Raw genomic sequence first — 15098 nt, 5'->3', positions numbered from 1 at the left:
CTGAGTGAGCAGTGGGCAGCCATGACCAGCGCCCGGGGAGCAGTGTGTGGGGACGGTGCTTTGCTCAGTGGCACCTCAGTGGTACCTTGGCGGATCGGGATTCGAACCAGCAACCTTCTGATTACAGGGCTGATTCATTAACCGCTAGGCCACCACTGCCCCTGTTACCTTAAAGAATTGTCTTAACAATTGACTTGGAAAGGGTCCACGTCTGCTTCATGCAGAGTCTCCTCTGGTATCCCTCAGGGCTGAGTACTCTGTCCTCTCCTTTTCTCCCTCTACATGAGATTACTTGGTGAGGTAATTTCCTCACATGGATTATCCTAACACTGCTGTGCCGATGAGACACAACTCATCTTCTCTTTTCCTCCCTCAGGTCTACTTGCCACTTCCAAAATCTCTGCATGTCTAACTGTAATATTCATTCCAGTTGATTCTTCACCACATCAGGATATTTACCTGGACAACTCGCAGCTCTCTCCTTCTACAACAGCCCACACCCTTGGAGTAATAATAGTCAACCAACTCTCCTTCTCGACTCACATCAGCAACCTTTCCCGCTCGTGTAGATTCCTTTTCTACAATATCAGACAAATCCATCCTTATCTGTCAACACAGGTCACCAAATCCTTAGTAATCTCACGACTGGATTACTGCAACTACCTTCTAGATGGTCTACCACTATGTTCCATCCAATGTCTACAACTCATACAAAATGCAGCAGCACGACTGACCTTCAACCTTCCCAAGTTCTCCCACACCGCCCCTCTGCTACGTTCCCTCCACTGGCTCCCAGTAGCTGCACGCATCAGGTTCAAAATACTGATGCTGGCCTACAAAGACAGACATGGAGTAGCACCATCCTACCTCACAGCCCTTATTACACCTCGCACTGGAAGTGGAATGAAGTTCCCCTTGAGGTCAGAACAGCACAGTCAGCAGCTTAACACCTTCCTCTTCAGAGAATATTTACACTAACTTGTAACTTTCTTACAGTCTGACTTGTGTAAGAAAAGCTGAATAAAATGATTGTGTTCATAGTTGGAGGTCCTAGTGAACCAGAACTGATTACTTAACCGATGGTAAAATAAAAGCACGTTGTAAGTCGCTCTGGATGAGGGCGTCTGCCAAATGCCTCAATTGACGTGATGCAGCCAAGCATGACAGTGTGATTGTTCACAATGTAAACCGGTGGAATTATTATTTCCAGCCAGTATCAATCATGTATGAACATCATATTTTTCTCTTCATTACTTATTTAACCCATGCAGCTGGAAATAAGCCACGTCAATAAGATGTTTGTGTTTTTCAGTTGCACTTTTATTTAATTTTTAGTATTTGTTTATGTATAACTTTTTTTCCCCCCACAAATCACTAAGAAAAGTAATTTAGGCAGAGGCAGCACGCATGTCAACATCTAGGGGGTGGAGTCTTGGTTTTAAACTCTGCCCTGCACTGCTGATACAAACACGCGCCTCCATTGCAGCTGCACAGGAAACAATTTATATACTGCTGCTGCTGTCACCATGGCAACGAGGAAGGGAACTCCATTTCATCAGTTTCTTCATCGCTCCACCGCCCTACTCTAACACACACACACACACACCCACACACCCACTCACCCCTTACTCCGGTACCTTACCATATCATACACACACCTTACTCCGGTACCTTACCATATCATACACACACACACACACACACACACACACACATTACTCTGGTACCTTACCATATCATACACACACACACACACACACACACCCACCCCTTACTCCGGTACCTTACCATATCATACACACCCACACACACACACACACACACACACACACACCCCCACACACACACACACACACACACACACACACACACACACACACCACACCACCCCTTACTCCGGTACCTTACCATATCACACACACACACACACACACACACACACCTCCGGTACCTTACCATATCATACACACACACACACACACACACACACACACACCCACTCACCCCTTACTCCGCTACCTTTCCATATCATACACGCACACACAAAGCTCAAAGCAATTAATCATTATTCAGTAGAATAAAAACTCTGTAAAAAGTTTGGATAATGGAGGTAATGTTGCCTGACTTCATTTATTTCATTTATTTAGTTATTTAGCAGCCATTTTTCTTTTGGTTTCTTAAGTCGAGTGTGTGTGTGAAGAAGTGACCTCTCTGTAATCCCATGGGGCATTGGAGCAGCCAGCAGCTGCTTGTCACGCCAGATGTCCTCGAGTCACAATATCCCTTTGCATAAACACACACAAACACACACGTCTGATTTTAGCCCCTTTAATCTCTTTATAAATGATACTAATTCTTTTATCTGGGTTCCCGCGGTGATAATAACTCATTCATAATGCATCATAATGCGTCACAAAGAGCTGCTTTATTGTGGGTGGAAGCATAATGAATGGATTAGGCTGATGATTACAGAGCTCCATAAATGGACCTGTTCCTCCTTCCCCACCCTGGTGAGCCCCGCCCACATGAAAGTGGCCATGCAAGTGACCCACAATGCACCTCAACAGTTTTCTTCTTCTCACCTGCAGCAGACTGTCCACAGGCTCCTGTCTCTCTATCTCTCCTATATCTCTCTCTGGGTTCTTGTCGTCTTTACAAGATTCGCAAGTTCTCATTGTCTTTTTAAGTCATCCGTAATCTGATTTATGTCATCTTTGCAGGGTTCTCCAGGTTCTCATCATTGTTGCTGGGTTCTCCAGGTTCTCATCATCTTTACAGTTTTTTTGGGGGGGTTTTCTTTATCTTAGCAGGGTTCTCCAGGTTCTTCGCAGGATTCACCAGGTTTTTCTGTCATCTTTGCAGGGTTTTCCAGGTTCTCATCATCTTTGCAGGGTTCTCCAGGTTCTCATCATTGTTGCTGGGTTTTCCAGGTTCTCATCATCTTTACAGTTTTTTGGGGGGGGGTTTCTTTATCTTAGCAGGGTTCTCCAGGTTCTTCGCAGGATTCACCAGGTTTTTCTGTCATCTTTGCAGGGTTTTCCAGGTTCTCATCATCTTTGCAGGGTTCTCCAGGTTCTCATCATTGTTGCTGGGTTCTCCAGGTTCTCATCATCTTTACAGTTTTTTTGGGGGGGGTTTCTTTATCTTAGCAGGGTTCTCCAGGTTCTTCGCAGGATTCACCAGGTTTTTCTGTCATCTTTGCAGGGTTTTCCAGGTTCTCATCATCTTTGCAGGGTTCTCCAGGTTCTCATCATTGTTGCTGGGTTCTACAGGTTCTCACCATCATTGCAGGGTTCTCCAGGTCATTGCAGGGTTCTTCGCAGGGTTCTCCAGCTGCTATGTGATTGGTGTCACCAGCTGCTATGTGACTCCACCCCTCCCCCACGTCTGACACCGGCCCCTCCCCCGCCCTTCCACCCATTTTCTTTTACTTTCTTCGTCTTTCTTCATCCTTTTTGTGAATGAGAGCTGAATAATTCACCATAAATGGCCATAAAGAGGAAAAAATGGAGAAAGAAGAAAAGAAAAAAGCCTAAAAGCCAAAACCTCAACCTGGGACTGCAGGCTCAAGTCCTCCATGTGTGTGTTTCTGTGATTTCTTCTAGTGTTTGAACATTTGTATGTGTGTTGTGTATTGTGTGTGTGTGTGTGTGTGTGTGTTGCTAAGGGATTCCTGGTGGAATTTCTTTTTTTTAATCTTCTGTGCCTGTAATATACGAGTTGCTCAGAAGATTAAAGCTTTTGATTACAGCAGCTCAGATTTGTGTGTGTGTGTGTGTGTGTGTGTGTGTGTAAGGGGGGAACACTTGGATGGTAGGAGGGCGGGGTGGAGATTTATTGGAATCTGGGGGGGGCATTATTCTGTGTGTCTGTGTGTGTGTGTGTGTGTGTGTGTGTGTGTGTGTGTGTGTAACAGGTGCGGTTGTCAATTTGAATTTTTAACATAGCACTTCTGCACTCTGGCAGAATTTGAGTGTGTGTGTGTGTGTGTGTGTGTGTGTGTGTGCTGATGGAGGATGTGGCTTTGAACTGGCTTCCTGTAGCCTTGCTATGACGTACGAGAGGGAGGAGTCACTGTGAGTGTGTGTGAGTGTGTGAGTGTGTGTGTGGGGGGGGGGAGCTGTCAGGACGCTGTGAGCAGAAGGCAGAACAGGCAGTCAGGGCGCGTCTGTGTGCGTGTGTGTGTGTGCGTGCGTGTGTGTGTGTGTGTGTGGACGAGCGTGTGTGTTTTTTGCGAGAGGTCGTATGTACTGTGTTCTACTTGACTGGACAGCTTTGGCCTCACTGGCGAAACACACACACACACACTTGTGATCTTCACCTCGTGGCGACGTGTTTCCCTTGAAGAGTGAAGCTCCAGAAAAACAGAATTTCATCTGTCAGAAGGGTGAGTTCACACACACACACACACACACACACACACAAGTGATCAGCAACTGCATAAATCAAGTGTGTTTATTTCCCTCGCCACACCATAAACGCGACGCGGTTGTCGCTGTGTGTGTGTGTGTGTGTGTGTGTCTGTGTCTCGTGCACAGATGCTGCCTGCACGTCACAATGAATTACTGGTGGATGGAAGCTGGAAAAATGCAGACATCACAGCGAGCCAGTTTGTGTGTGTAAGAGAGAGAGTTTCTATAAATTTCGGTAAACATTCCACTATCGCTCAGTCTGTGTGTGTGTGAGAGTGTGTGTGTTTGTGTGTGTGTCTGTGGTGGGGGGTGGAGGGATGGATGCTGAGGAGAGAGAGAGAAGTGAAGAACAGGATTCCCTTGAATATTTTTCATCTGTTGAGATCGGATGCTGTGTGTGTGTGTGTGTGTGTGTGTGTGTTGGCCTTTTTAAAATGCAACTGTCTAGCTTGTTAGCTAGCAAGCAGAACGCACCACAAACACACACCAACAGAAATATAGAAACACTTATTTACATGCATGTTTATGCATGTGTGTGTGTGTGTGTGTGTGTGTGTGTGTGTGTGTGTGTGTGTGCGTGTGTGTGTGTGTGTGTGTGTGCGTGTGTGTGTTTGCATGCACAGCTGTGCTCTGAAACAGACCTTCATTGAAATCTGCCTCCAATTTCCACTTTTTCCACAAGAGAGAGCAGCAGTAAGAGGAAAAGTTTAAGACGGGAACATTACACACACAGGGTGTCCTGCCAAGTCCGGGTCGGGAGGGACGTCCTGCCTCAAGTGGACGAGCTGAAGTATCTCGGGGTTCACGAGTGAGGGAAGAAGGGAGCAGGAGATCCTCACCTACGGTCATGAGTAATGACCGAAAGAACAAGATCGAAATGACTTTCCTCCGTAGGGTGAAAGTGAAGTGATTGTCATTGTGATACACAGCACGGCACACAGTGCACACAACAAAATGTGTCCTCTGGCGGCGGATCGCAGCCTTCGAGCTCGGACATTTGGGACGGATTCAGAGTAGAACCGCTGCTCCTCCACATCAAGAGGAGCCAGTTGAGGTGGTTCGAGCATCTGGTCAGGATGTCTCCTGGACGCCTCCCTGGGGACATGTTTCAGGCATGTCCTGCCGACAGGACACGCTGGTGAAATTATATCTCCAGTCTTGGGGTCCTGCTGGAGGAGCTGGGGAGAGGGCTGTCTGGGGTTCCCTACTTGGGATGCTGCCCCCGGACCCGGATAAGCGGAGGAAACACAGAATTAATGCAAAGACAGCATTTGTAGTTTCATTACGGGGTGGAAGTGTATAAGTCCCAGGTTCAAACCCCACTCACTACCACTGTGTCTTTGAGCAAGACACTTAACCCTGAAGCTTGAGTGTCTCCAGGGGGACTGTCCCTGTACCTATTGATTGAAAGGTGTTCTGGATAAGAGCGCAAACGTAAATCCTTATCGGGCACGATGATGGGTAAACGTCCATCTTACTGGTGTACATTACTCTGTCTCAGCTCTGGAAGTCACCTGTGGAACCATTTTCTTACGATGCTCCAATATGAAATAATGTGTGGAAGAGACACACATTTCCATCCTTCCATCCTAAAAAAAAAAAACAAAAAATCGGTTTCTGGTGAAGCCGTCCTTTTTTATTTGGAGGCAGGATCTTAAATTGCAAAAATCTGTTTGTGTTTTGATTATTTGATTTATATGATTTTCTACGATGTGTGGAAATTGGTCCTTTTCAGGAATTTTACTGCAGAGTTGGATTCATCTGTAATGTACTGCCTCTGCTCACGTGTTCAAAAGAAACGTTCATACAATCGATGTTTCTTTAAAATAGAAACCAATCAATTTGATGCTTATAACATGTCCATATAGAGCAGTTAGCTGTAAAAAATAATGTCATTATCAATATTTTTATACAATTTTATACATGTATACATTTTTGAACAATGACAGTAGCCTAGTGGGTAACACACTCGCCTATGAACCAGAAGACCCGGGTTCAGCCCCACTTACTACCATCGTGTCCCTGAGCAAGACACTTAACCCTGAGTGTCTCCAGGGGGGACTGTCCCTGTAACTACTGATTGTAAGCGTCTGATAAATGCTGTAAATGTAAATTTAAATGAAAAATCCTGCATATTTTGTCCAGAGACCATGTCCTTGTCTTTTAACACAACACACCTTGTCACTTCTGGTTCCAACATTCTTCCGTTCTCATCTACTCATCGGTGGCAATTTTACTGCAAACTTCCAGGTTTCAACAATGTCATTGGATAATGTCACATTCTTTTATTTCCGTATCGTATAATAAAAACGAACCCAATAAAATAGGTGGTTTTTGTTCTTGGAATTTAAAATGAAAATCCATTGTGTGTCACATACATGGACAGTCATTGTCGAGTTTAAAGGTGAAATTCCAGATGCCTGAAGGTTTGGGGTATTTGGAATTGTTCATAATTTCCGCACCTTGAATAAGGACCTTTTTTATCTGAAGAAAAGTAACTAAAAATGCTGATCCAGCTACCAGACCATGGGAACAACTTTTCCCGACTACTTTTCCCAGGTCTTGGTCACTGTTGTCCCATATTTTCTGCACTTTTTGATGCCTGCCTTGCCTGTGTTGCTTGGTTAGTCCAGTGTAGTGGATCGACTGACTGATTCCTTTCAGCAAGCAGATGCGTTTAATTTTCAGTGTAAACTGTGCAGCAACATCCGGCGAAGGACCCAAATCAGAGTGTGGTGGAACTGCTTTCTAAAACGTCACTTCCTGTTTGCACTGAGCAGTGGCAGACATCTCAGTGTTCAAGATGGCATCGGGGGTGTTTATAATACTTCAGATTTTGGGATTTGGCATCAATTCACAGCAGGAATTATAGCCAGAGGTGTGGTCAGTGTTGGGCTGCTCCCTCACTCCTGTGCATGTATGAGTGAAATAAGAAGATGTTCATTGTGTGATTTATTAAATGTGTGTCTTTCTCTCTGTGATCTGATGATGGTGGTGGTCTTGGCCACTGCAGAGCATTGCATGGCACGTGCATGATGTTAAATCTCATTTCAAATTTGGATTTTGTGCATAAATGTGAAACTTGGGGGTTAAATTTGAAACTTTTGACAGCTCTCAACATGAGTAAATGTGAACATGAGATGAGATGACCAGAAAAGGGGTTCTTGTAGAACCCTGTGGACCAGCGGATGAGGATTTAATTGCTACGTTAGATGATGACAGTCAGCATTAATCTATCATTTGTGGTATAACTGGTGTCCAGTCACTAAGGGTATAGATCATATCAAGGTATCAAGGTTGACTTGTTTGCTTTAGTAAACTGTGCCACATTTGATCTGTTTACAGAAAGGAAGGAGAAAAGAAAAGAGACAATGTTTTGTGTGATGGTGATAATGATTCTGTTTCACAGAGGAACTGATAGAACAGCGAAGTTACAACCGCAGTTTTGTATTAACTTTGCGCCACACTGATTTGCTGTTTATGCTGATCAGTAGCTCATGTGGCTTTGGTTTCCATTATGGCCAGTGTCATATTGACCAGTTTCCCCATCAGAATGTTGGAATTAAAGCGCCTGATAACCTGCATGTTGGTGTTGGTAGTGGGTGTGGTCATGTTCACTAAGAATTGAAGCGCCTGATAACCTGCATGTTGGTGTTGGTAGTGGGCGTGGTCACGTTGACTGGAATTGAAGCACCTGATAACCTGCATGTTGGTGTTGGTAGTGGGCGTGGTCATGTTCACTAAGAATTAAAGCGCCTGATAACCTGCATGTTGGTGTCGGTAGTGGGCGTGGTCACGTTGACTGGAATTAAAGCGCCTGATAACCTGCATGTTGGTGTTGGTAGTGGGCGTGGTCACGTTGACTGGAATTGAAGCACCTGATAACCTGCATGTTGGTGTCGGTAGTGGGCGTGGTCATGTTCACTAAGAATTAAAGCGCCTGATAACCTGCATGTTGGTATTGGTAGTGGGCGTGGTCACGTTGACTAGAATTGAAGCACCTGATAACCTGCATGCTGGTGTTGGTAGTGGGCGTGGTCACATCTGTGTACAAGAGTATTAGGAGTGTAGAGAACAGAGGGAAATAGAGGAGATGGACCCTGAGCTACATCTGGGTGTGTCACATAATGACAGGAGGGTTTAAATCCTCCAGAATGTGAAAGCAGGGATGTGAGGGCTGTCAATCATGCCCACAGGCTCCTCCCTTTTAAACATAAAAAAACATAATTAAAGTTCATTTTCTGAGTATCAGGAATATTAACACCAACAAATAGGCTGGCTGGTAGGGGTGCTGAAATGACTTTATTTTTTACTTTACTTTTACTTTTACTTTTACTTTTACTTTTACTTTTACTTTACTTTACTTTACTTTACTTTACTTTACTTGGCAGATGCTTTTATCCAAAGCGACTTACAAGAGGAAGACACCAGCAATTCTCATTCAGTTTCTATAGATCCCTGATAATGGCGAACTTGTCAGGAATAGAACAGTAGCGAGCCAATTTAAATTGAGAGGTTTTTCTCTCTTATAATCTTATAACTGATGTATTGTGATGCAGACATGAACAGAATAGAAATTTGTTGAACTTTGACCGTTGCGCAAATGACGTTTTTTACATGACCAATAGAATCGAAGTGGGAAAGAAGCTGAGCTTAAAAAAAGCTGAAAAGCTGAGAGAACATTTCATGACGAGTCCTTGTAAATAGAAGATCTGAATTGCGTGGGTGTTTTCCCGTGTGACAGACGGAATGTGTATCTGGTCAGAATTTCAGCTCTGCTGGCAAGGCCAGATGGGACTTGTGTGTCGAAGATTCATTTGAGCAGAAGGACCCTGATAGAAGGACATGCGGATGCAGTGCATGCGTTGTGTGCATCTTCTGTTGACGGCCATGTTGGTGTGTAGGCCAATGTGTGTGTACAGCTGTATGTTTGAAAATGTTCCAAATTATTATACATGGTTTCTCATGGTATTTTTCCCCCAGGCTCACTGTTGCCAACTAAGCGACTTTGTTTTTGTAGTGAAAGTGGTGGCCTGACAGGTAAGGAAGTAGACTCGATATGCAAATTAGCATATGACATTATCTGGTGGCTTTTGGTGTAAATTTTAGCTACTTCATGTAATGGAACTTCATTAATTCTACTACTATTAAAAACTGTTCTGGGATCTGCTCTAACGTCCGACACCACCACACAAGTTCAAGTCATTTTAATATCTCTTAACACAGTAACAATAACCGGGGTTTCCAACTCTAGTCTGCAGGGGCCCAGCAGAGGACGCACGTGTTCCTGAAATGAATAACTCTACAAATCAAATTCTCTCAAACAACAAAGGAAAATAATCTTCAGAAGCGGGACGAACCTTTTTCCCTGTAGAGAGAATAAAAAGAAAAGTGGAAATGGCTTCTTGCAGGCAACGCACATCACCATGGCAACTGAGTACATCTTCCAAAACATGAGAAGAATCACCAAAGGCATTTATTTGGTCTGTGTTGCTATGGCAACCACTTAACCCTTAACAGAAAAACAAACCAGCTGAGCTGCAGTTATTTATTGCTGCACTTTATTACAACACACACACACACACACACACACTAAGAAATCAAGTGTTCGGGTGTTCTGTGCAGCTGTACTTCATGCTCTCTCGTTGGGTTTATGACCCCTGGAACAAACCGTTAGCAGAGTGTGTGTGTGTGTGTGTGTGTGTGTGTGGTGGCCTTGTGGGAGTAGGTGTGAAGAGGATCCGTACACTGTGCATATGTGTGAGTGCAAAGTTTCCGTGTGGTTGTGAGGAGATGTGTGTTTAGGGAGTGTGTGTGAGAATGTGTGTATGGTTTGAGGGGTGTAGCTGTGGCGGGTAAATGCTCCCTTGATAGAGTCCTGCTGGCCATCCGGGCTCCTCTACAGGGGGCAGATTTGGGGAAAGGGCAGACATATGGCTTCCTCTCCAGGAGACGAGATCAAAGTTAAACACACAAGCTCACACGTGTGCACACAGTGCTGATATTTGCCTTGATCACCATGTGGTGTTAGCAGCGCTGCAGTGAGGTGACGTTTTCTTCACTTCCATAAAAGGTCAAGGAAGAAAACATCATGTTCGAATGTATTCATTATCGAGAAACTTCAGATTCGGAAAAGAAACCAGCGGATTCCGCGGTTCGGGATCAGAGGTGGACGGTACTTCAGGGTTCTAGTATTTTTCTTGGGGAACTTCTAACTTTCATTTCAGTACATTTGAAAGACGAATATCATATTTCTATCAAGGGTCTCGTCACTCGTTACTCGATCAGTAGGGTCACATCATGTCTGATGTTACATCTGTAAAAATAAAATGAATTTCAACACCGGTACTGCATTTCTGCGCCACGAGACGATGGACTGAGGTTGGTCGGGTCGGGTTTTTTACACCGGATTACTGTAACTCCCTTCTAGCTGGTCAGAAGGTCATCCGACCTCTACAACAGCACCTTCTCCAATTCTCCCACACCACCACACTGCTACGTTCCCTCCACTGGCTCCCAGTATCTAAACCCCCTTCCTTCCCGCATTTAAAATACTGATGCTGGCCTACAACGCCAAACATGGAGTAGCAGCATCCTACCTCACAGCCCTTATTACACCTCGCACTGCACCTGGTATACTGCTCGCCTCCAGTAGCTGCGCCCCGTCCAGCTGGGATAAAACAGCGGTTGGGTTAGCGCGACAGTGACAGGTGCGTGTCAGTGTGAGATCTGAACTCCTGCTGTGGTGTCACACACACATCAGTCATCAGCGCAGCGTGTGTGTTTGTGTGTGTGTCTATTCCACCTGATGCTCCCTGATGGTTGCCGGGAGTCAATTAATTCTCCTGAATAAAACACTTTAATGACGAATACACTCCTAATATGTACTCTTGATCTATAACACACTAAGAGACGGAGACAGACAGTTGTGTTTTCTGGTAATGATAAGAGAGCATGATATTTGACATCTGAGATCAGAAGACGTCCAGAGATGAAGGAACCAGCATGGTTCTGCATTCCATGCTCTCCATTCTTTTTTGGGTGGTGTAATGAAAGTGAAAACCTTTTGACTTTGTGCTTTTGTTTCCTCCGCTCCAGGGGGACTGTCCCTGTAACTACTGATTTTGATAAATGACAAATGTAAATGTAAGTTTATTTTGACCAATGGCATGATGTTGGGCCATCACGTTTCAGGTGCATGCTGGGAGGCCATGTAAGCAACGTCCTGTCCTTTTCCCCACAGAACTTCCATTGACGAACTGTGCGGGAAGTCAGTGAAGCTCCATGGCGACCAACAACACAGCCAGCATCGCCCAGGCCCGCAAGCTGGTGGAGCAGCTGAAGATGGAGGCCAACATCGACAGGATAAAAGTGAGGCCTGGTCACTCTGTTTCTTTATATGAATAACAAAACTCAAGAATATGAAATAACGCATGTGAGGCCATGTAGCAAAAAGGCAAAAGCAGCAAGTATGATGATGGCAGCATTTCACACTCAACCACCTCCAGTTAGACAGTGTTGATGGTTCTCCAACACTGTTTACAATGACAGTATTTACCAGACGCCCTCATCAGAGGGACCTACTCAGGGACTCATTGTCTCTCTCAGGGACACAATGGTAGTACATGGGGTTTGTTGTTCTGATTGGAATGTCGTTGGCCAAAGAGAACACTTCTTCCAAATGCAGGTTATCAGGCCGAAACCAACACCATTTTGTACCATTTGATGTTAAACGTTGCAAGAGGCACCAAGCTGGTCAGAAATTGGTGGTTTGAGATGTAAAATAAAAATGTACATCAGATACAGAGATTTTTATTCTTTCAAAATTCATTAACACTGATACATTAGCAAAAGATGGTTAGTTACATGGATGGTGGTAGGGTGGTAGTAGCATAATGGGTAACACACTCGCCTATGAACCAGAAGACCCAGGTTCAAACCCCACTTACTACCATTGTGTCCCTGAGCAAGACACTTAACCCTGAGTGTCTCCAGGGGGGGACGGTCCCTGTAACTACTGACTGTAAGTCGCTCTGGATTAGGCCGTCTGATAAATGCCTTAAATGTAAATGTAAGTATTTAAACCTGGCATCAGCCTGGTCAGAAATGAAATACGTCCGACTCAAGAGGACGGTCTCATTAGATACCTGTAGGTGTGTGAACACCAAGCTGGTGTTCTGGTTGGTTTCACTTCTGAGACGTAATGACGGGTGACTCTTGCCCAACACGTCTGTCATGTCCAGGTGTCGAAAGCCGCAGCGGACCTGATGTTGTACTGCGAAGCCCATGCCAAGGAGGATCCCCTCCTCTCCCCAGTACCCGCCTCGGAGAACCCCTTCAGGGAGAAGAAGTTCTTCTGCACCATCCTCTAACCAACCATCCCGGGCACACAGCAGCTGGCGAGCGGCGAATGTTACTGGCAGCGGGGGTCGTGGTGGCGTGAGAAGATGTCCCCACATGGCACACACACACACACCCACCGCAGTGTACAGAGTTAAGAATAGAGCATCTGGTAAGCAGTGTGATGCATGTTTTTGAGTGTAAAGGACGTTTTAATTTCGATGGCCCTGCAGCGTCTGCGTAGGATGAAGGTTTTTTTGTTCTGTGGTATCTGGACAGTTTGCTTCGGCGGCAGGTTCTGGCTTGGTTTACTTCTTGACTTGCGCTACTAGCGGCATGTACGTTTGCTGTTTTACAGTTGATTCCCTTTACCTTGAACGCGATGGGTACATGAAATTTTTATTCTTTTAAACTGCATTTTAATGGCTTGTTTTTATGAACACTGATGCATTAGCAAAATATGTGTTTAGGCTTTTTTAAAAGGTTCATATGTTTCTACAGCTAAACTACTATTTTTGTTGTTTCCTGTTTTTACATTTTGTATGAATGTTGTAGCAAGTAAAACTGTGCTGTCAGACTGGTTCATTTTGAGTTGTAAGAATGATTTTAAAAACTGCAATAAAGCAACAATAATACAGTTTAAAAAAAACTAAATCATTACAGAGAAGTAAAGATGAAGACAGATCAATGTTGTTCATCCCTCATGTAAGAACTTCCAGAGACCACAAGGGGGGGGCAGATAACCATTACACACTTTATATCACACCAATATACTGTATATATATTTTTATTATTATTAAGTTATGGCCAATGATTTATTGTTAAAACTATTTATTTTGGCGATATATATTCCTAATCATTTTATGTCATGGTCACTTTTAAGGTAGGTCGGTAGAACTTAATTAATCCCTCCAGGAAATTCCTCAGGGAAATTCAAGAAATATAAAGCTATTTAAGAAATACAATAAATAAATTAGTCTAACCAACTATTAGTCTAAATAGTTGGTTAGACTAATTGTTCTATTCAACCAGCAGTTTGTTCGGATGGGGTCCATATTTTAGAAGATGTCATTGTGATACACTGCAGCACAACACATGGTGACACACGGTGCTCTGGGAGAAGTGTGTGGGGACCGTTGGCAATTCAGGATTTGTAGTCCGATTCCTTACCTGCTAGGCCACTGTGTGGAAACCCTTTCTAAAACCCGAGACTGTTGTGAACATCCATTGTTAAAGCATCGATCCACCTCATCCCATGGACGCCCCTGCAGGCCTCACTTGGTGTCACACTCGGGCCAGGCTTCAGTAATTTATACTCCAGCGCTTCTCCCAGCCCCTGGGGTTTGCTGGAGTTATACATTCCACCTCCAGTCATCACTCCCTACAAGACTTTCACGTGTTCTACTTAAGCAAACCATTGCACTTTACCTTGTTCTTGCACTTATATTCATTTTTGTGTCCCAAATGTTGATCTAAAAACTTTTATCAATAAATATGGTTTTGTTAGCTTGTCTAGTTGAGCCATGTCTCCCAGCTTCCTTATGAAGCTGAGACGCTGGCACAGTGTTTATCTTCACACAGATGTCCGGGGTCGCGTCCGAGCTGCTGCAGGCCCTCGCTTGGCTCCGATGTTCATTACTGACTCAGGCCTTATTGGCAGCTGGGCGCGGCCTCCGGCGAGGTCTGTCCTTGTTCTCGTGGTGAAGCACAGCTGGCATCCATCAGAGCTCGCTGTGTGAACAGCGGCGGAGGGGCAGGCTAGGCTTCCAAACCCAGCAGTTCTCTGACCTATAACCTGATACTACAGCTCAGCGAGTGTAAGTTGTGAAATTTTATATTTATATTTAAAGCATTGGGCAGATGCTATTTGTATATATACACACACACATGCACACACACACATTCACACGTACATATAATACAGGTACAGATACAGTTACACGTACATATAATACAGGTACAGTTACATTTACATATAATACAGATACAGTTACACGTACATATGATACAGATATAGTTACAGTTACGTGTACATATAATACAGGTACATTTACATGTACTTATAATACAGATACAGTTACACTTACATATACCCGTCACTCTAGGATTTTGTAGTTAACTTTTGTGATCATTGAGATATAAAACTCTTGAAGTTGTGGCAACTTTAGTAAAAATCTCATTTGTTTCAATTAATACATAATTTACACAGGTGCAGTGGTGGCGCAGCGGCTAAGGATGCGGCCCCGTAATCAGGGTGATGGGTTAAATGTAGAGGACAAATTTCACTGTGTGCACTGTGTGCTGTACTGCTGTGTATCACAAGTGACAGTCACTTCACATAAATTC

General features: G+C 44.3%; 1 protein-coding gene across 2 annotated transcripts; it reads left to right on the top strand.

Annotated features, from left to right (window-relative positions):
- Window positions 1-4100: 4100 nt before the first annotated feature.
- LOC114788191 (guanine nucleotide-binding protein G(I)/G(S)/G(O) subunit gamma-2) lies at window positions 4101-13333 on the top strand. Of its 2 annotated transcripts, XM_028976503.1 has the most exons (4): window positions 4101-4387; window positions 11511-11558; window positions 11656-11783; window positions 12656-13333. In XM_028976503.1, exons 3-4 carry the CDS (start codon window positions 11697-11699, stop codon window positions 12782-12784), a joined length of 216 nt encoding a protein of 71 aa, XP_028832336.1. In that variant the 5' UTR covers window positions 4101-4387; window positions 11511-11558; window positions 11656-11696; the 3' UTR covers window positions 12785-13333. The 2 variants fall into 2 exon arrangements, with proteins under 2 accessions (XP_028832336.1, XP_028832327.1); XM_028976494.1 differs by lacking the exon at window positions 11511-11558 and having other exon boundaries at window positions 4104-4387.
- The last annotated feature ends 1765 nt before the right edge of the window (window positions 13334-15098 follow it).

Source organism: Denticeps clupeoides, chromosome 1, assembly GCF_900700375.1.
Source record: "Denticeps clupeoides chromosome 1, fDenClu1.1, whole genome shotgun sequence".
Classification (NCBI taxonomy): Eukaryota; Metazoa; Chordata; class Actinopteri; order Clupeiformes; family Denticipitidae; genus Denticeps; species Denticeps clupeoides.
This window is presented reverse-complemented; position numbering and strand designations above follow the sequence as displayed.